General features: G+C 36.2%; 3 protein-coding genes and 1 pseudogene across 8 annotated transcripts; all 4 read left to right on the plus strand.

Moving 5' to 3' along the window:
* The first annotated feature begins 198 nt into the window (after window positions 1-198).
* On the plus strand, window positions 199-5,678 carry LOC141820875 (V-type proton ATPase catalytic subunit A-like). 2 transcript variants are annotated; one of them, XM_074708235.1, is made up of 16 exons: window positions 199-664; window positions 1,580-1,706; window positions 1,823-1,878; window positions 1,968-2,024; window positions 2,354-2,465; window positions 2,577-2,614; window positions 2,701-2,802; window positions 2,906-2,962; window positions 3,039-3,110; window positions 3,244-3,345; window positions 3,416-3,478; window positions 3,554-3,686; window positions 4,241-4,347; window positions 4,883-5,077; window positions 5,168-5,257; window positions 5,378-5,678. In XM_074708235.1, the coding sequence occupies exons 1-16, from the start codon at window positions 317-319 to the stop codon at window positions 5,546-5,548; spliced, it is 1,830 nt and encodes a 609-aa protein (XP_074564336.1). In that variant the 5' UTR covers window positions 199-316; the 3' UTR covers window positions 5,549-5,678. The 2 variants fall into 2 exon arrangements, with proteins under 2 accessions (XP_074564336.1, XP_074564337.1); XM_074708236.1 differs by having other exon boundaries at window positions 5,428-5,548.
* LOC141821012 (HVA22-like protein i) lies at window positions 5,549-6,963 on the plus strand (annotated as a pseudogene).
* Window positions 6,964-9,908: 2,945 nt separating this feature from the next.
* On the plus strand, window positions 9,909-14,234 carry LOC141820909 (uncharacterized). Of its 3 annotated transcripts, XM_074708271.1 has the most exons (5): window positions 9,909-10,019; window positions 10,541-10,688; window positions 11,350-12,217; window positions 12,906-13,125; window positions 13,964-14,234. In XM_074708271.1, the coding sequence occupies exons 2-4, from the start codon at window positions 10,643-10,645 to the stop codon at window positions 13,078-13,080; spliced, it is 1,089 nt and encodes a 362-aa protein (XP_074564372.1). In that variant the 5' UTR covers window positions 9,909-10,019; window positions 10,541-10,642; the 3' UTR covers window positions 13,081-13,125; window positions 13,964-14,234. The 3 variants fall into 3 exon arrangements, with proteins under 3 accessions (XP_074564372.1, XP_074564374.1, XP_074564373.1); XM_074708273.1 differs by lacking the exon at window positions 10,541-10,688 and having other exon boundaries at window positions 11,325-12,217; XM_074708272.1 differs by lacking the exon at window positions 10,541-10,688.
* Window positions 14,235-15,452: 1,218 nt separating this feature from the next.
* LOC141820870 (uncharacterized) lies at window positions 15,453-18,550 on the plus strand. Of its 3 annotated transcripts, none has more exons than XM_074708230.1 (7): window positions 15,453-15,708; window positions 16,230-16,429; window positions 17,145-17,285; window positions 17,355-17,435; window positions 18,098-18,222; window positions 18,322-18,397; window positions 18,464-18,550. In XM_074708230.1, the coding sequence occupies exons 1-6, from the start codon at window positions 15,486-15,488 to the stop codon at window positions 18,368-18,370; spliced, it is 819 nt and encodes a 272-aa protein (XP_074564331.1). In that variant the 5' UTR covers window positions 15,453-15,485; the 3' UTR covers window positions 18,371-18,397; window positions 18,464-18,550. The 3 variants fall into 3 exon arrangements, with proteins under 3 accessions (XP_074564331.1, XP_074564332.1, XP_074564330.1); XM_074708231.1 differs by having other exon boundaries at window positions 18,476-18,550; XM_074708229.1 differs by having other exon boundaries at window positions 18,322-18,550.
* Window positions 18,551-20,161: the final 1,611 nt, after the last annotated feature.

The raw sequence follows: 20,161 nt of genomic DNA on the forward strand, positions 1-20,161 counted from the left end.
TTGATTAGAATTATTTTTAAATCATGTAAATTTATATTTCACAGGGTATTTTGAAAACAAGACAAAGTTGAATTATTTCTTGCGTTAAATACTATTTTTAAAAAATGATTTAATTATTTGTTTCTTCTGTTGAGTCAGACATTAATAGCTTATTGCAATTACGTTTGATCGGCGATGGCAAAATTGTCAAAGTACCCACGAAAGATTGGAGAAGATATTGTGCTTCACCGAGCCCCAAAATGGCAGCGGAGCCCCAAAATTGTCACTCATCCCTATCCCCGAACGCCTTCTGCCTCGCAAGAATCCGCCTTTCCCCATGCCCTCGCCTTCTCCTTCCCTAAGCAACCGGCGACAAGTCGGCGGCCCCCTCCTCCGCCGCTCCGCCCGCGCTCAACATCAAGTACCGACCCCCGTCGCGAGTGTGTCAGCAGGAGCATCAGAGTGCCGCACGGAAACAGCCACCGCCCGAGAAGGACTGGGAGGCGATGGCGATGGGGGAGAAGGCGGCGGAGCTCTACATGGCGGAGAAGGGCCTCCTCTCTGGCTCAACAAGATTGCCTACGGGTGGATCCTTTTCCGGTTCGTCGGCTCTGCACTCGGCCTCTACCAGCTCGACTCCGCCCCTCTGTCCCCTTCCGATGTTCAAAGGCTCGTCCAAAACCAAGTTAGGGTTTTTCTCGAACTTCCCTTTTGCACAAGATATTCTGTAATCCTCTCAACTCTCAGTTCAAAAATGTCACCTTTTTCTCAAATTTGCCATAACAAATAGGCTCTACTGACGAAACCTAGAATCCAAACAAATCTTCCAAGATTCAAAGTGAAGAATTATGATCAATATGCATTGTATTATTACGAGAAAAGAAAAGTGAAACAATGACCTTCCAACCCAGAACCAAAACCTTTAGATTGATAACCGAAACAAACCACTTCAGCAACTATAATTATAACATAAGCAATGTTTGTATAGCTATTTACCTCTCACAAATCTCTAGTAAATTTTTTATCAGCTCTATGGTGGTAAAATCTTTCCTATGGTTTGCCAATATGGATAACACTTTTGTCAACCACAATAAATACTCAAGTTTTACTCGATGTGTAAGTGGAGTTGATACTTCAATCTGATACTTTTCTACTTCTAATTGAATCATCAACGTTTTTTATTATTTTAAAAATTGTTTGCAAGTTTTGGTTGACTGGATGTAGGTGAATGATACTTCCATAGCATAATCTCCAAGTCCAGTCTTGTTGAAACTCCAAATATTCATTTGAGTAGTATACCAAACCTAAGTTCATGTTTCATCCAAACTAGGAATCTTGGCCCATCTTCCAAGCTAGCCTATTTCCAAGACTAATTGTAACTGGGGTTGCCTACTTGATTATTTTTTTAAACTGAAATTAATATCTTCACCTGGATATCTCAAATTTGCTTATCAACTTGTTTGCTGTTAGTTATATGTTCATCTATATTTCAAAAGAGGTCTTAGATGGATTTATATTTTTGGTTTTCTTCTGAAACGAGTGATATCGTAGAGAACTAGGGATAAATTATTTTTGTCTCCTCACATATGTAAAATTTCAGGTTTCTGGGCCAGTTGTTGTGGCTGACGGCATGGGTGGTGCTGCCATGTATGAACTTGTTCGTGTTGGGCATGATAATCTTATTGGGGAGATTATTCATTTGGAGGGTGATTCAGCTACTATCCAGGGTAATTTCTTTGGTTTTTATTCAACTTTCTATTCCTTATTGCCTCTTTCATATAATATTCTGTTTCATCGGATATAGTAGATGTTATCTCTCTCACTTATTGATATTGAATTTCAGTTTATGAAGAAACTGCTGGTTTGATGGTCAATGACCCTGTTTTGCGAACTAGAAAGGTGATCAGTCTGATTTAATTTTTTTTTAACTATTAAGAATGCATACAAATATTCTTTGAGTTTACCTCTGGGTTATTGCTATCTTGCAGCCTCTCTCAGTCGAGTTAGGACCTGGAATCTTGGGAAACATTTTTGATGGAATTCAGGTTCTTCAATGGATAAAACTTTCAGTACTGTTGCTCGCAATGATTTGTTTGTACACTTAAAGATGCATTTTATCCATTATCTAACTGTGGTTGGATATGACAAGTGTTGTCTGATCGCCAATTATATTTCCCAGTTGTTCAATTAAATTTCATAAGCATCATTCAATAGTTGCCTCTCTTTTCTTAGAGGTTTCAAATTTGTGGTGATTTTCTGTTCTTACATATGAAAAGATTCAGATTATCAGCCATATTAATTCATATAGCTCTGTCATTATCATGTTTGTGTACTTTTCCCTAATGTTAACTTTTATGTTCCTTCGTAATTACAGAGGCCCCTAAAGACTATTGCTATAAAATCTGGTGATGTCTATATCCCTCGAGGTGTTTCTGTCCCTGCCTTGGACAAAGATACGTTGTGGGAATTTGAGCCTGGGAAATTAGGTAGTTAGACGGAAACTAATAATCGACCCATGTCAAAAGTTGCTTTGTTTATCATCTTATTTCAAGTAGCTTGGTTGTTTTTAGTTTGATCTGGTATTGCTCTTCTTTCAGGTGTTGGAGATCATCTGACTGGAGGAGACTTATATGCTGTAAGTACCTGCAATTTGGACAAATTGACTAGCTATTTGTGCTTTTTTTAGATTCTCAGTCTCCTAATGTACTATGCAACATGCAGACTGTCTTTGAGAATACACTAATGAAGCATTATGTTGCTCTTCCTCCTGGTTCGATGGGAAAAATAAATTATATTGCCCCAGCTGGTCATTACAACCTGAATGTTAGTGACCATGAATTTGTCTATATATGCCTGTTCATTTATCAATCAACTTATGTTGCTGCTTCTGTTGAATTCTTTCTTCTAATTACCACTGTACTTGCAGGATATAGTTCTGGAGCTGGAGTTTCAGGGGGTTAACAAGAAATTCACTATGCTTCAGGTTAATAACTTTAATTTTGTTCCAATCTGTGTTTTTCTGAAAGCAAAATTTTTTTTCTCACCTTTTTGTTTTGCAGACTTGGCCTGTACGTACTCCAAGGCCAGTTTCAGCAAAGCTTGCCGCCGATACACCTCTATTAACTGGACAAGTAACATTTCAACCCATGAAGAACTTATTGCTTCCTCTACAGATTATGTTATGCTTTTATTTAGTATGTTGTTACCAGAAAAGATTCTTCTATCTTTCTGTACCTAACACGCTAAGTTGTGTTTTTCTCCCAGCGTGTACTAGATGCTCTCTTTCCTTCTGTTCTCGGAGGCACCTGTGCTATACCTGGTGCCTTTGGTTGCGGAAAAACAGTCATCAGTCAGGCACTCTCAAAGGTAATTATGTTTGAAACAGTAATTTGTTTCTCGTATGTAATTTTGATCTCATATATATCAACTTCTGCAGTATTCTAATTCTGACACTGTGGTTTATGTTGGATGTGGAGAGAGAGGGAATGAAATGGCTGAGGTTTGTTACCAATGTCCTTGTATTATACTTGATGATTCATAATATTTACCTGACTCCACATACAACAATCTCCAGGTGCTTATGGATTTCCCACAACTGACAATGACGTTACCAGATGGTCGTGAAGAGTCTGTGATGAAGAGGACAACACTTGTAGCAAACACTTCCAACATGCCCGTGGCTGCTCGGGAAGCCTCCATATATACAGGTGGTATAAGATATTCAAAATTCAATTTGACTAAGACTAAGATGCCCTCCAATGTGTCTCTTCCTCATCTCAAGGACTGAATTTGTTTAGCACGTCATTCATATCTGTTTCAGTCATGTAATAAGTAATCAACATTGTCAAATGTCTTTGAACAGTCTAAAATTTCTACTAAATGGATCACATGGAAAGAGATTAGAATCTAGAAATATATGCTGTTATATTGTTAATATAACTATTAAGAATTTGATTCTAGTATTTGCTGGGCTTATAGTAAAAGAAATGAAATTGAAGATGTCAATAACTGTTTGGAAGTCAATTGTGGTAGATTACTAGTTCTAGATTACACAGGCAAACCTTCCAACAAACATGTCACCGTGTCTAGATTAGGAACTCAATGATGAAAAATAATATTAAAAAAAATGTTCTTACTATCTCTTATATTGAAGAAAAATCAAAATGGAATCTATAATTTTGCACCATGCATTTTGTCTTCTATGTGCAAGTTTTGTCAACTATTATAAGGTAATGTATGGTTCCAACCTGGAATTCCTCAGGCATCACAATAGCAGAATATTTCCGAGATATGGGCTACAATGTTAGTATGATGGCTGATTCTACTTCCCGTTGGGCAGAAGCTTTGCGTGAGATTTCAGGACGACTGGTAAATTTTCTTTATTTCCTTGTACTTAAATTATTTTGCTTTTTTAATTACCTTAAATGTTCTCATTACTTGGATAGAAGATATGAGGGAAAGGAAGAAAACGATAACAAAATTACATAGGGAGCTTCATCATTTGTTGACATTAATTTGACACCTTTCCTCTCCATTGTATCTTCCATCCAAGTAATTGGATCTTAAAGGACACTTTACAATGGAAATTTACCCAATCTTAGCCTTAACAATTATTAATAGGAAATTGTTCTGGAATTTGTACTTATTACCCCTCCATCTTCAAACTAAAGTAAAACTTTTAGATCACAACGACTTTTCTTGCAAATTTCTTCTGTGTTATGATTAACAAATACAGAAAATTGGTGAAGACAAATGATGCATAGGAACAGATGTTTGTTGTTTTAAAACAGAGGAGATTGAATCCAAATGCCAATGTGCTCTCTCTTGTGAAAACCACTGTTCCGAAATTGATTTCTACTTGTAATACATTTCCTATTTAATTGTCTAATCTCTTCTTTCTCAGGCTGAAATGCCAGCTGACAGTGGTTATCCTGCCTATCTTGCTGCGCGTTTAGCTTCCTTCTATGAACGTGCTGGTAAAGTGAAATGTCTGGGTGGGCCAGACCGAACTGGAAGTGTCACAATTGTTGGTGCTGTTTCCCCTCCAGGAGGTGACTTCTCTGATCCAGTTACGTCTGCTACCCTTGGTATTGTTCAGGTATGAAAGTATTTTTCACATTCTCCGCTGACATTGAGTGCCTTTTATTCTTCCAAGTACCATTTGTCCCCTGCTCTTTATTCTATCCAGGTCTTTTGGGGTCTAGATAAGAAACTTGCCCAGAGGAAGCATTTTCCATCGGTGAATTGGCTTATTTTTTCATATTCCAAGTACTCAAAGGTTCACCTCTTACTGTTACAGTTTTGAAAATTACTAGACTTTAAGTTTGTTTAATGCAAATGTGACAAAAATTCTGTTGAAGCGATATCAAGGCATCTCAATCCCTCACCTGTATTGCAGGCCTTGGAGTCTTTCTATGAGAAATTTGATCAAGATTTTATTGACATTAGGACCAAGGCTCGAGAGGTGCTACAGAGAGAAGATGACGGCGAGAAAGTGACGACCTTTACCGGAGCGAAGGCGACGGCGAGAAAGCGATCGATAGAGAGAGAGGGACGAATTCGAAGGTAGATGAGGTCATCTCTAGATTCAACGCTGATACCTGTTGCGGTCTCCTCATTCTTGGTTGATAAATGTCAACTCATTCGCTCCCAATCCGCTTCCCGGTCTTCCCTCGGCATCTTCCTCCCTCGTCGCCGGATTCAAGGTTACATTTTCTTTTCCCTCTCCTTTGCTTTCTTCTTGAACTTTTTGTGCGGATTCACGACGAAGCATTTGACATCTGTTCTGAATGAGAAGTTCCAGTACGTAAATGGACAACTTTTTTGTCTCTAATGATTTAGTTTTGAGAATCCGACATTTGGGGATAGAAATGCTTCGTCTTCTCTCTCGGGCTATGCGACTGTAGCCTTCTGGATTAACTCGTGTTTATCTTGTTATTAGGTTCTCGGTGGAGTGATCATGGTAACTTCGTTCATTTTTAGGGTTTTGATGTAAGACACCAAAAAACCTTGTTGTTTTGGACTGGGCGATGTTTGCAGTGAGAAACTGGTGTGTTGATTATACTTTACAGACTGGTTTTTGGCTATGCTTATCCAGTTTACAAGTGTTACAAGACCATAGAATTGGATAAGCAAGAGATTGGGCAGTTGTGTTTCTGGTGCCAATATTGGTCAGTCAAGCAAAATTCATCTATATGTGTTCATAAACAAACATGATGAATTATTTGTTCCCATTTTAGGATTTTAGTTGCATTGTTGACAGCATTGAAGGTATTTGCTGATATATTCTTCTCATGGTGAGCAAGGAATTTGGCTCTTTTTACGATAGTTGCAATATCTATACCTCTTGTCATTTCCTTTTCTTCCTGTAGGTTACCATTCTATTATGGAGCAAAGCTCGGAGCCTTCCTGTATTTGTGGCATCCCCAGACAAAAGTATGATACTCCTCTCTGCAACTTAACTAATTCTAAGTTACTCAAAAATTTCCTAGTTTCTTAGATTAATCTAAGAGCTTTTGTATTATCGGCATTTGTTTGTGGTTTATTTTATGAAATTTATTTTTTAAACAAAATTTCATTTGACTAGCTTAATAATGAATAATGATTGAAGTTATGTAAAGGGGGTACATCTTAGTTGGATGTATCCAATGTAACTGAAAGCAATAAGCTTGTTTATATTTTCCTAGCCACACTTAGCTTTTTCTTCATGTCTACCATACAACTTGGTCTAACTAATATTACAAATTTAAATCATTTTAGGGAGCAGCATTTGTATAAGAAACATACCTGAGGCCTTTTATAGCGGAGCATGAGTCTGAGATTGATCGGTCGTTGTTCGAGTTTAGAGCAAGGGTCGCAGATAGGGGATTGATAGCTTAGCAGATGGCTGCTAGCTACTTGCAGACCAGTGTTTCTGAGATGATGAAATATGCTATTTCATTGATGCCAGCAAAAAAGACTTCTATAGCAACCATACCTCTATAGAAGTCATCTTTTTTGCTGGCATCAATGAAATAACATATTTCATCATCTCAGAAACACTGGTCTGCAAGTAGCTAGCAGCCATCTGCTAAGCTATCAATCCCCTATCTGCGACCCTTGCTCTAAACTCGAACAACGACCGATCAATCTCAGACTCATGCTCCGCTATAAAAGGCCCCAGGTATGTTTCTTATACAAATGCTGCTCCTTAAAATGATTTAAATTTGTAATATTAGTTAGACCAAGTTGTATGGTAGACATGAAGAAAAAGCTAAGTGTGGCTAGGAAAATATAAACAAGCTTATTGCTTTCAGTTATTGGATACATCCAACTAAGATGTACCCCCTTTACATAACTTCAATCATTATTCATTATTAAGCTAGTCAAATGAAATTTTGTTTAAAAAATAAATTTCACAAAATGAACCACAAACAAATGCCGACAATACAAAAGCTCTTAGATTAATCTAAGAAACTAGAAAATTTTTGAGTAACTTAGAATTAGTTAAGTTGCAGAGAGGAGTATCATACTTTTGTCTAGGGATGCCACAAATACAGGAAGGCTCCGAGCTTTGCTCCATAATAGAATGGTAACCTACAGGAAGAAAAGGAAATTGACAAGAGGTATAGATATTGCAACTATCGTAAAAAGAGCCAAATTCCTTGCTCACCATGAGAAGAATATATCAGCAAATACCCTCAATGCTGTCAACAATGCAACTAGAATCCTAAAATGGGAACAAATAATTCATCATGTTTGTTTATGAACACATATAGATGAATTTTGCTTAACTGACCAATATTGGCACCAGAAACACAACTGCCTAATCTCTTGCTTATCCAATTCTATGGTCTTGTAACACTTGTAAACTGGATAAGCATAGCCAAAAACCAGTCTGCAAAGTATAATCAACACACCAGTTTCTCACTGCAAACATCGCCCAGTCCAAAACAACAAGGTTTTTTGGTGTCTTACATCAAAACCCTAAAAATGAACGAAGTTACCATGATCACTCCACCGAGAACCTAATAACAAGATAAACACGAGTTAATCCAGAAGGCTACAGTCGCATAGCCCGAGAGAGAGAGAAGACGAAGTATTTCTATCCCCAAATGTCGGATTCTCAAAACTAAATCATTAGAGACAAAAAGGTTGTCCATTTACGTACTGGAACTTCTCATTCAGAACAGAGGTCAAATGCTTCGTCGTGAATCCGCACAAAAAGTTCAAGAAGAAAGCAAAGGAGAGGGAAAAGAAAATGTAACCTTAAATCCGGCGACGAGGGAGGGAGATGCCGAGGGAAGACCGGGAAGCGGATTGGGGGCGAATGAGTTGACATTTATCAACCAAGAATAAGGAGACCGCCACAGGTATCAGCGTTGAATCTAGAGATGACCTCATCTACCTTCGAATTCGCCCTCTCTCTCTGTATCAATCGCTTTCTCGTCGTCGCTTTCGCTCCGGCAAAGATTGTCGCAGTCACGAATCCCACCGAACCTAAAGCCAGCAAATTCCCCCTTGCCCCCTAAAGTTGTAAATTTTTTATTTTTCCCGGAGTCTTATACATTTCTCATTTCCTCTTCCAAATTCTAATAATTACATTTATGCAGCCGAATTTAATTTTATTCAACTCTTATAATTTATAGCTTTTTCAAATAATATCCTCTAAAATTTCAATATAGCGATTACCTCGGCAATTTTAATATATTAGGGAACATTTTGGGGAAAAAAATATAAGGGAAAGAAGTAATCAAATTATATTATTGTTGTTGTTGTTGTTGTCAGTATGGATATAATTGAACGGAGCCGAGTATAGTATAAGATTCTACTCTTGCGTCATGACCAACTGCAGTTTCTCGATTTACCTTCTTATAGATGGTCGTGAGGCTGACCGTGTGGGGTCATTAAAGTGATGGATTTTATCTTTTTACAGAAGATTCTAACTCGGCTTGGTTGATTTTTTCCTAAACTTATACTCAAGTTTGATTCGCATTTTAATTCTTAAATTTAAGTTTGATTTATAATAAAATTAAATATCTTTTATGAATATATTTACAAATGTTTAAATGAATATATTTGTAAGTTCATAAATCAAATAAGGTTAAATTCAAATTCAGTTTGATACTATATTTTAATTCTAAATCAGATTTCAAATTTAATTTTGTTAATTTAATCGAATAATTTTTTTATTTGGAACTGAGATTGTTGCAGGCGATTTGACTCATTTACCCCTACTTGTCCACTAGTAAGAGCATCTGCAACGCAGAAGCGTTATAACACTTTAAAAAATATTAAAAAATCACATGGGACCCATCTCTGCCACATTAACGCGTTCAAACGCGTTCAGAACTTTGAACGCATTCCTGTTATCACTCCTCCACGTCAGATGGATTCATGTGATCACTCTTCCAGCTCAGATGGTGAGAGAATAAAAAGGTAGAGATTAACGCGCTAATAACGCGCGTTGGAGATGCTCTAAGTGGATTAGATAGTTAATTTAAAAATAATAATAAATCTTAATCAGTCTTATGAACTTAATTTTTGGGGTGGTCGGTCCGATTCAATCGAAAATTTTCTATTGATCATCAGGATAAATCGTGGAGTGCATAGATAGTTAATTTAAAGAATTAACATAATGTGAAAAAATATTTCAAATAATGGAGAGGCAAAAGTTCAATTTTTTAAAATATATTTATGTTTTTACTTCAGTTTATTAATTTAGTGGAAAATGTCAGCAACAGTCATAGCTAATATTAAGGAGGTCTTTTTTTTTTTTCCCTCAACTCAAATGGAAAATATATATGAGAGTAAAATATGGAACAAGATATAAATAGTTTATTAATAAATCTATTTATTAACTTATCAAAATTTTAATTTTATTTAAATACGTAAAAAGACTATATTAAATAAGTAATAAAATTTAGAAACGAGCGGCTTGGTTCCGCTCGGCTGGGCATGGGCGGGATCGATTGCGCCGGTTGATTGAGGGGAACAAAAGTGAATAAACGGAAGGGAAGAACGAAAGCCTGCGCCGATCGTCTCCCCCTCACATCGCAAAGGTATCGTTTTGATCGACAGTCTGTTATAGTTCTTGTGAAATTGATCCCTTTGCCAGTCATCGTTGTTGGCAAAATGGGATTTCGATAACTAGGGTTTGGATTCGTTGTAGAATTCCTCGATCGCAGCGATGGATTGGTTGTTTTGGGATTTATGGCAGTCGGGGCATATATGCGTGGTAATTGGGTGTTAGATTTTTCAAAAAACTTTAGCTTTGTGTCAGATTCTATTTCTATCCTTCCCCATCGGATTTGGCCAGGAGGTTTGACTAAGTAATCCTTCGATTGCGCGTAAGCGAAAAGAAAACGGGTGTCGTTCTTGAACAAACGGGGAAAATGCTTTGAAGAGGTTATCATGTTAAGAGTTATTTCATTATACTCCTTTCTCTAGAAACAGTTTAATGCTTAACCGTGGTGAAATTTTCAGAAACGATGTCACAATTAGGTTTCACTGTCTTACTAACATTGTGATTCATATTTGGAAAGGATGAAATGTGGGCTTAATTCAGTTTTTTTCCTTTCAGACTTCGAATTTGCATTTCCAGGTAGTTTCGTGGCTGAGGATTTTAGGTAGTTGTATTTTGGCCTTGTGCTTCTCTATCTCAAATTGAGTGTGTGAAGCATTGATGACATGCATTTGCATGAGTACATTTTCATGTAATCAATCCTCAGGTTGGTCAATTTAGTTACATATGTGATTTTTTTCAATATTCCTTTTGATACTTTGTGAAAGTCACTACCTCTGATAACTTAATTCTCTTCCTGTTTGCAAACTTGCCTGATGCTAGGGCTTCCTTACTTTTTGTTTCCATGTGGAATATCTTATGGAGGAAATGGAGATTATGAAGAAGAGTTTTTTGCAAGTCCTTATTTGTTGGGCTCATACCATGATTCAGTCATGCTCACTTATTTGATTCCTCCATAGAAGTTGATTCTGTAGGAATAAGATTCAGAGTTGAAACTAATCCAGTAGCCTCGTGTATTATAACTTTCTTGGATCTGATTCTATTTCTCTCTCAAGAAATGTTCAAATTTTTGATTACATCCATCCAAACTTCGGGTTACTAAGATTCACTAGGACATCAGTAGCACTTGTTTAGCAAGTATTGGAAAATTTCCAAGTTACAATTTTATGTGAAATCCAAGAATTTTTTGTGTTGACTTTCTGCAAAAATCCTTGACTTCTAGTCATTGACTTCAGATCAGATTAATTCTTTTGGCTACTAAATGACTTACTAAGTTCTCTGTAGCTTAGCTAGTTAGTTTTATTAACTGACACACTCATCATAATTATTTGCCCCTGTTCAGCTAAAGAAATTTTCCTTACATTCAGAATACGGAGATATTATGGAGAATGGAAAGCAGCAAGATGATTCTTTGGTGCTAAAGCATCAGGTCGGTCACACAGGAATCATATGGAAGGACTCTGAGTCGAACCTATCTGAAGTTGATCAGCTAAAAGAGGAGGTGGCAGTTAATATAGAATACTCTGCAGATAACTCCAAGGAGGAATTAGAACTCCTTCTGCGCAGAGTTAAAACTACTGCAACTTTGTTTACCTACTTGAAATCTAAAGCTAGAATCATGGCAATTCCTCAATTAGCTCATACATCTTGTGGTATCAGACTTCAGGAGGGCATAGGTTTTGTAGACAAGCATGGTGTGCCTTTATCCAATTGGTCTAAGGATGTTGATGTGTGCTCTTCTGAAGATATAGACAGAGAAGTACAGCTGACAAATTCTCCCAGATTTCCTGGATCTATTGATGTCTATGATCAAGCATACAATGATGAAATGCTGAGTTCAGTTCGTACTATAACTGATGTTATGGAATTTCTTGTTAAGAGAGTGATTATGGCAGAAACTGATGCTGCTAATCAGAAAGAACTAATGAAGTTGGGATTAGAAGAAAATAGAAAGAAAACCCTTCAGATTGAGATTATGTCAGCAAGGGTTGAAGAGATGGAGAATTTTGCATTCAGTGCAAATAGTATTCTAGGTGAAATGCGGCAGAAGGTTGAGGATATGGTTGAAGAAACAGCAAGACAGAGACAACAAGCAGAAGAGAATAAGCAGGAGCTTCATCGGGTGAAGCAGAATTTTGACAGATTGAGATCATTTGCCAGAAGTCTTATAAGTGTTAGAGAAGTTCTCCTTTCAACAGAGCAGCAATTTCACTCTGTCGAGGAACTTTTTGACAGGCACAGCATAATATTCACTTGAGCCTACTCTATTATTTAGTTTTTCATTGTTGTGCTAAAAATAGATGAGCTGCTTCAATGGTTTCACTTGCTTCCCCTGCTTCTTGTTTGACAATTGTGCCCCAGTTCTTACAGTTAAAAAAATAGTGTATTAGGCTAATTTTTGATGCAAATGAGTCCTTAGATTCTTTATGGCTTGCCCAATGCTTATAACTCTGATGGTTAACTACTCTTGCAGCATATGTGTTTAAGCTTTATCTCTTATAAATTTAAGGCATTTGATGGTAGGCCATTAATCCAATTTATGGTGCAAGATAATTACATGTTGATCATATGGCTCACATTGTCAATCTATTTGATGTCTGTACCCATGAATGTGTTGCAAACCTTTTTTTTTCTTGCCAGCTATTATTTTCATGTTAATTGCTGGATCATTGGAGATTTTTCTACTTCTTTATCTTTAATGATTGTAAGTACAAGAACTCATGCATTTTTATTATCAGACACATTTTCTGCCTTCATTTCGATGTAATTGATGTTAAAGAAGAGTTCTTTTTTGGGGGGCTTGAGTGTTGTAATTATTCTTTGAATAGAATTAGATTAGAAGATCTGTATGAATATTTCTTGTGCTTGTACATTCTGATTTTGGAGTTTAAATCTAGTAACATTTATTTTATTTGGTATACAGGCTAAGTGCAGAAACTTCTCACTTGGAGAATGAGAAGGTCCAAAAGGAGGCTGAAGTCCAAAAGCTCATTGAAGAGAATGCAAGATTAATCGCTCTCGTAGACAAGAAGGAGGCCCAATTGCTTGCCATGAACGAACAGTGCAAGTTCATGGCTCTGAGGAGTCCTCACACTTAGTTTATCATATACTCACAGCATTAAACCAAGGCCACCTTCACGACAGTGAGTTTCTTCTCTCACGATTTCCATTTTTATTTTTTTTTTCTCTTGAAACCTTTCCTAGACATTTTGTTCAAGAATTGTGAGGTTCTTTGTTGCAGTTTCCCTATTTACACAATCTAAGCTATTAAATGGTCTAACTTTCACTGGAGAAAACTCATTATATCCAGATTTAGACTTCTATCGAAGTCAAATGAATCAAATTCATCTGGAACCAATGTAACTAATTGGACTTGTCACTCCAAGTTTTTCTTTTTCATTTTTGTAGAGAAAGTTGATTACATTATGCTTCCTCTTTTACACACATTAATAAAGGAAGAGCGAGATCAAAGAAAACTTAGTTAGCAACAATAAATAGGATAAATTCATTTAAATATAAATGATGATATAGTAGGGGATCGAGCCCAATAACATATAACCAATTCCACTTAATGGGATAAAGGTTTGATTGTTTTGTTCCTCTTACAAGGGTTACGGTTGAAGTTTGTGGCGGCACTTTATTGGCTCCTAGTCAACACCCCTAATTGGCATGCCATTCCTTGCCTGAGTATATTGGCTATGTCTTTGCTGATCGAGATGAAAAACTGATGAAGTTGTTTCTGTTCTCATTTTTTATTTATCAAAAAAATATTAAACTAACTATTTTATTTTTTTGAGTTATACTGAAGCTACACTATCAGCTTAATGCTTGTTTTTAATTTCAATAAATATACATCATGAGCTCATTATGATCACAATTAAATTAGAGAATCTGAATATTTCCTTATGAATATACATGTGTGTCGATAAATGCCTGCTGGTTTGTGCAAGTTTTCATTCATGTGGTCGTTTGGTTTTGCAGATGAATCACTGAAAGAAGAGCTTTACAGCTGATCCAATCTCAGCTCCTTTCTTTTCTCTGGCAGTCGGCCCAAGTTTTTCGATCGATCCCAATGACAAGGGATCACTTCCTGGAATTAGTTGAATTGCTGAATGCATGAATCCTGTTACCACATTGCAAATTTAATCTCTTTCAAGTGTGGAAAATGTGAATGTTCAATGATCCATTGCTTGTCACCTTTGAACTAGTAGCAATGTGTGTTGAAGCGATATCGCTATTCACTTGATCTTTAGCTTCTCGATGCATAGCGATGGTGGGTGCTTACAAAGTTTTATCGATATGCACCTCTCTTGGCAAATCATACGTTTGATGGATGTGCTTGCTTTTTGAATCACAAGACAATCGGTATATCGACGAATATCTTGACCCATCAAGTTCTTTTGGGTGACATTTGAGTCATTTTTTGCCTTCTTTTTTTCACGCTAGATACATATAGGTCCTTTGAAGTTAGAATGCTCCATGTTCATTAGTTTCATTTCGATAAGTTGACTACAAGTTGATGGTATATTATATTCGTATATTAAGAAGGTATCCGTCGAAAAAGTGAGTAGTAGAAAAGGAACATGTTGGAAATCCATTGTTCATCAACATACTCTTGGAGATGAATTGGGTTTGTGTCGAGTCCGGCTCTCTTATATGTCGTGCTTGACTTGATCTTGTATTAGGGCATCTCAGTGGGGATATTTGTTCGGATGATTTGGAGAAATATCTCCATGGACAAATATCTTCCATTGTGAGGGGATATTTAGCGATGATTAGAAATCACTGAGCATAAATTTGTATCTGGTAATTTTTAATTGTTTTAATAATAAAAAATTTTTTAAAAATATAGGTTCAGTGATTTTTATCCGTTAGATTTTATTTTTTTAATTTTTTGAATGTTGACTTCCAGCGTTTCAATTTTGAAATTTATGAAATATTTATATTCATATATTGTATTTAAATAAAATATTAATATTAAATTAATTCTTATTTAACATTAATATTTTATTTGAAAATTATAAGTAATTTTATTTAAATATAAATTAATAAATTGATATTAGATTCATAAATATTTTATTGATGAAATATTTAATTATAAAATTTAGAAGTGAGATATTTGATAAGTGAGATTCATAAATATTTAATTTGTAAAATATTTCATTATAAAAATTGGAGATATTTGAGAGATGAAATATTTGATTGATAATGTAGTTGTGAAGACCATAAATATTTGATAAAAATATTTTTTACCACTGTGGATGCCCTTAGGTCGAACTAACTAAGGGTTCTTTTTATGGTTGATAATATTATTAAACCATTGTTAGGGGTGAAATTGAAACAAACTGAATTTGAATGGAGTAAAATGGTATTTTGAAAATTATGGTAATCGAAATGAAAACTTGATAAATTTCACCTATAAATATACTGGAAAAGGTCTCCTTAGCAGCCCTCTTTTCTCTGGATTCGATAGCGAGGGCGGATCGGCGGGCCGGCGATTGCGATGAGGGGGGCAAAGCGGCCGATCCATGCGGTGGTGACATGGGTGAAGCGGCAGCCGCCCAAGGTGAAGGCGTTCCTCAGCGTGGTAGCCGGCATGGCGTCCCTGGTCTTCCTTCGCTTCATCGTCTACGACCATGACAACCTCTTCGTCGCGTCTGAAGCCGTGCATGCCGTTGGAATCTCTGTCCTAATCTATAAGCTCACCAAGGAGAGAACTTGTGCTGGTGCCTGCCCCTTTTTGACATTTATTTTCTCGCTTGTCTTCTCTTTTTCAGTTTTGGTTCTGCTTTGTTTTGATCTTCTCTCGATTTGAGGAATTGGATTCATGTATTCGAAATATAGTCTAGAAATTTCGCATCTGCGTGCTTGATTAGTTGTGCATGTAGTGATTTGAAGACCAATTTAAGTAGGAGAGTCCCGATACACTATGGCTAGAAAGAAATTCTTAACTTACCATCTCTGATGATCCATATCTGTAATCTTTCGGCAAGAAGCCCTTTTCCGCTACTCAACAGGATTCCTGTACGCTATCGCTGAAGCATCTATTAGGAGTCTGGAACACGCTCGCTTTGTTCATGCATTTCCTGAAAACAGAACTACTAATCTTTATAGTTTTTTCCAACATTCATTTTTAGGTGTTTGATTGAATTGACCTTCTTATTAGTAACGTATAGGGTGAATAATTACTATTCTTTTGATGTTTTAAGTTATTGATTTCTTTTATTTATACTTTCTTAATATGCAGGACTTTCACTGAAGTCTCAAGACTTAACAGCCTTGTTTTTAGCTGCTCGACTCTATTGCAGCTTCGTGATGGAATATGATATACACACAGTACTAGATACTGCAACGCTTGCCACTACACTTTGGGTCAGTTACATGATCCGGTTTAAATTGCGGACAAGTTACATGGTGGACAAGGACAATTTTGCTATATATTTTGTGGTGAGATGATCTACATTATGGAAGTCTTCCTAATCCAGTGGAACATATAATGCTTTATTCTAGTATATGAACACTTTTATAGTTGTATGGTGAAAAATGTCATTTTGTTCATCGCTGCACTAATTAGCATTATTATGTGATAAAGATTCATCCAGCAGATCAAATTATTTTGGTTTGTTATCGTATGTTAGTTTTTAGTTGAATCAGTTAGCTGAGCATTCTAGATGTCTAAGTGTCATCCTGCACTGGAAGTTGTTTGCTTGCTTGGTCATGCACATAAATGTGTTCGGATAGCATGTTTAGTCACTGTTGCAATTAAAAGTGACTTAATGTGTTGTGTATACTTATTTTGGGATAACCATTGGTTTAATAGGTTTGAACCAATAAGTTTATATTGAATGGTGATTGTCTAGATAAACTTGTACAAGTCGTGTTGTTAAATGCAGCAAACTAATGATTGGAGTTGAGGAATTTCAGAGTTTTGTTTGAAAGTTCAAGCCTAGATTAGTCAATTAAAACTTTAGGCCACACATTAATAAAAAAATCCTAGTCTAGATTTAACAATTAACCCTCTTTTGAGATATCAGATATATCTCATTGCTCTAAGGCATCTACGATTGTCTAAAGGCTCTTGAGACTTGTTTCCCTGCTGATCAAAAATAGCTTCCGTTTTTATTACAATATCTGACAAACATTGCTTTATTTCTCTGATTAGGTTGTGCCTTGTGCTTTATTAGCGCTTATCATTCATCCTTCGACATCACATAATATAGTCAATCGGATTTGCTGGGCATTCTGCGTTTACTTGGAAGCTGTTTCAGTGCTGCCCCAGTTACGATTAATGCAGAACGCAAAGGTAGAACCTAAATTGTCAGGTCTCTGTTTTTATGGAACAAAAATCTCTAATTCTTCAAATACTTTTCAGATTGTAGAACCTTTCACAGCTCACTATGTTTTTGCTCTAGGCGTCGCGAGATTTCTGAGTTGTGCTCACTGGGTCCTTCAGGTCTGGTTTAGTACGAAACTTGTTAATCTTGTTCATCTTTTGCATCTTGATTTCTTTTTATTTATTCAACTTGCTTAGACTTATGCATCACCGATATGTCTTTAGCCTGGTTTGACTGACAGGGTAGGAATATTGTTCCTTTCGATATTGATTTCTTTTCTTGGATTCACATTACTGTATTCAACCATAATTTTTTTTTCCTGTTGTTGTAGTGATGGGCTTCCTATGCTTATACAATGATTTATTTGCTATCCAAACAAATGTTATTCTGTTTGCATGGAAAATTTATCTTCATCTAGTTCAATGTCTTACTTTTTTGAACTTGTAAATGTAATTTTGGAAAAGAAAATTCTATACTAAATTTCTCTTTAGAGAGTGGCCAGTTCTTCATAAGCAGGCTGCTACATGCTTCTATATTCCTTTGCAGAATGTCATATTATCTTCAATGGTTCGAAGATTTTGAGTCTTTAGAAATGTACTATATGTCGTAGTCGGCAATTATGAATCACATCAAAGGGGTCTTTTTTGTTTATCTAGTTCAGCAAGACCGACGATCAAGTAAAAAACCAGTAGTAGATCCAAAAAATATCCCTTTGAGGCAATCCTTCCTTCGCCTTGATTTCGACAATGAATGTTCTAAAGTTAGTGAACCAATTTTGTAGGTCCTCGACACCCGTGGAAGATTGTTGACAGCTTTAGGGTATGGCTTGTGGCCATCCATGGTGCTCCTCTCCGAAATTGTTCAAACTTTTATCTTAGCTGATTTCTGTTATTACTATGTACAGAGGTAATCGATGAACTATTTCTTATCAGTCGGTTTTACTTCTCATTTTCCACTTGTCTTGCAATTTTCATTTCACCTTTTGTTTTTTCACTTCGCTTGCAGTCTCATCGGTGGACAACTGGTGCTTCGACTTCCTTCTGGTGTCGTTTAGTCTGATCTCTTGCACATACGACTTCGAATGAGTTTAACTTCGAATTTCTTTGTTCATGTGTAACTGTTTATTTGGATCATCATCTCTGTTCAGACATTCATTCAGGAGAGGCATCTTAAGAAGTAGTTGTCCTAAGAACAATTGCGTGATAATGGATTTACAGAAAGGTGAGTTTCATTTTGTTTATCCTAAATATTTCCTAACATTTTGAAATCATTAATGATGTTTTCCATTAATTCTCCTAACATTTTGCCATTGTTTGTTTGCCAAAACAAAAAAACTAAAACTAAAACTTTCTATTCGTTATATACATGCATTTTTTTAAAAAAAAATTACTAGAATTTTATTACATAAAAGGTACTATTCAGTAGTCGATAGAAAAATATTATTATCGATTTCCATGCTTATATTTTTGACATCCAATGCACTCTTCAAATAAGAAAGATCAAAATTTAAATCTCAGTAGAATGTGTATAAATTGTATTTCAATTTAATTCGATAGATAAATCAGAAGAAAGTCATACTTTCAGAATTAGTTATCTAAAACAAATTAACAGTTAATTGTTTTAATTTTAAATAAAATGTCTTTATGGATGGATAATTTTGCGTATTGATCTAATAATCGACATGGTAGACGCACACTAGATCATCAATAAATTCTTTGCGTGTTCAGTGAATTCACATAGTAGCAAGATTCGAAATCAAGTTTTATAGTGGATTTTAAATTTGCAATTACCACGATCATAAATTATAAAATTATTATGTGTTTTAGTAAAGATTTTTTCCAATCACTCGTGGCAACTCCGACCGTCTCCGCTCTAGATCATCCCCGTATCTTCCACGCTAGCGCCAGATTCCTTCCCAAAACTGGCGTGGAACACGTGTGCGCTGTAAATCCGTCGACGTCGCTGTTCCTCATGGTGCATCTCCACCTTTCTAAACGGTGTGACGGTGGATTTGCCATAGTAGATTGTTCCAGATTGAGATCATCTGTTTCGATATCATACTCAAGTCAATTTTTCTGGTCAGCTGTCAAGAAAAAGGAGAGTAAAAAAATGAGGTATTTTAATTTAGTCAAGTTAACTTTTCGACTGAAGATAAAGAAGAAGAACAGAAGATGAAATGTAGAGGAGGAGACTAGTGTTCATATGAGTGTGTGTACCTGTGCTTGTAAGAAAATGGATCATTATATGAAGTGATTAGAGGGTGTCTCATCGTCGATAAGTAGAATATCACATCGCCGTGATAATTAAGGATCATATCACCCATATTCAATATGGTACAGGACCATATTGCGCTAGTCATGTTGTACTGATGAAGTAGGTGAGTTATTCTGAAATATTATATCATTGTATGTGTCCTTTTGGCGGCAATCTAAGATAAAAACGCGGACTTAATTAGAAAGGTTGAACTGACAGAATGATCAACCTCTAACTAAGAGATCATGAATTCATTCAGGAGTCGAGCTGCCACTCGACCATTGGGTTAGAGTGGGGAGCTCGAACGGTTGGGTGATTGAGCTATTGGATGATCTAGGAGTCAAGTATGAACTTGATCATAAAGTCGAGGAAGTTGATTGGAATTGGAGTCAAAGATCGGCCACGGAATTAGAGTTGGAAAGCTCAATTGGTCACTAAGAAGAGAAGTTGGATTTAAAGTGCGGAGTCTCAAATCGAGCTAGATGATGAATCAAATTAACTATAGAATTGGACATCGAACTAAGCCAATCGACTATGAAATTAAATTTTATCTATTATCTTTGTCAATTGTCAATTGGATCAAATCTACCGT

This window comes from Curcuma longa, unplaced genomic scaffold (assembly GCF_044706935.1).
Source record: "Curcuma longa cultivar G26 ecotype Majalengka, Jawa Barat unplaced genomic scaffold, ITB_CL_G26_1.1 utg8573_np1212_1322966_RagTag, whole genome shotgun sequence".
Lineage (NCBI taxonomy): Eukaryota > Viridiplantae > Streptophyta > Magnoliopsida > Zingiberales > Zingiberaceae > Curcuma > Curcuma longa.

Excerpts from the sequence above, each read along its gene's own strand:
- LOC141820875 (XM_074708235.1), top strand. The coding sequence starts at position 317 with ATGCCCTCGCCTTCTCCTTCCCTAAGCAACCGGCGACAAGTCGGCGGC. Across the intron at positions 2,615-2,700 it reads CTGGAGGAGACTTATATGCT|ACTGTCTTTGAGAATACACT; the intron begins GTAAGTACCTGC and ends TGCAACATGCAG. Across the intron at positions 4,348-4,882 it reads GTGAGATTTCAGGACGACTG|GCTGAAATGCCAGCTGACAG; the intron begins GTAAATTTTCTT and ends CTTCTTTCTCAG.
- LOC141820870 (XM_074708229.1), top strand. The coding sequence starts at position 15,486 with ATGAGGGGGGCAAAGCGGCCGATCCATGCGGTGGTGACATGGGTGAAG. Across the intron at positions 16,430-17,144 it reads ATTTTGCTATATATTTTGTG|GTTGTGCCTTGTGCTTTATT; the intron begins GTGAGATGATCT and ends TTCTCTGATTAG. Across the intron at positions 17,436-18,097 it reads GTGCTCACTGGGTCCTTCAG|GTCCTCGACACCCGTGGAAG; the intron begins GTCTGGTTTAGT and ends CCAATTTTGTAG.
- LOC141820909 (XM_074708271.1), top strand. The coding sequence starts at position 10,643 with ATGACATGCATTTGCATGAGTACATTTTCATGTAATCAATCCTCAG. Across the intron at positions 10,689-11,349 it reads TTCATGTAATCAATCCTCAG|AATACGGAGATATTATGGAG; the intron begins GTTGGTCAATTT and ends CCTTACATTCAG. Across the intron at positions 12,218-12,905 it reads GTCGAGGAACTTTTTGACAG|GCTAAGTGCAGAAACTTCTC; the intron begins GCACAGCATAAT and ends TTTGGTATACAG.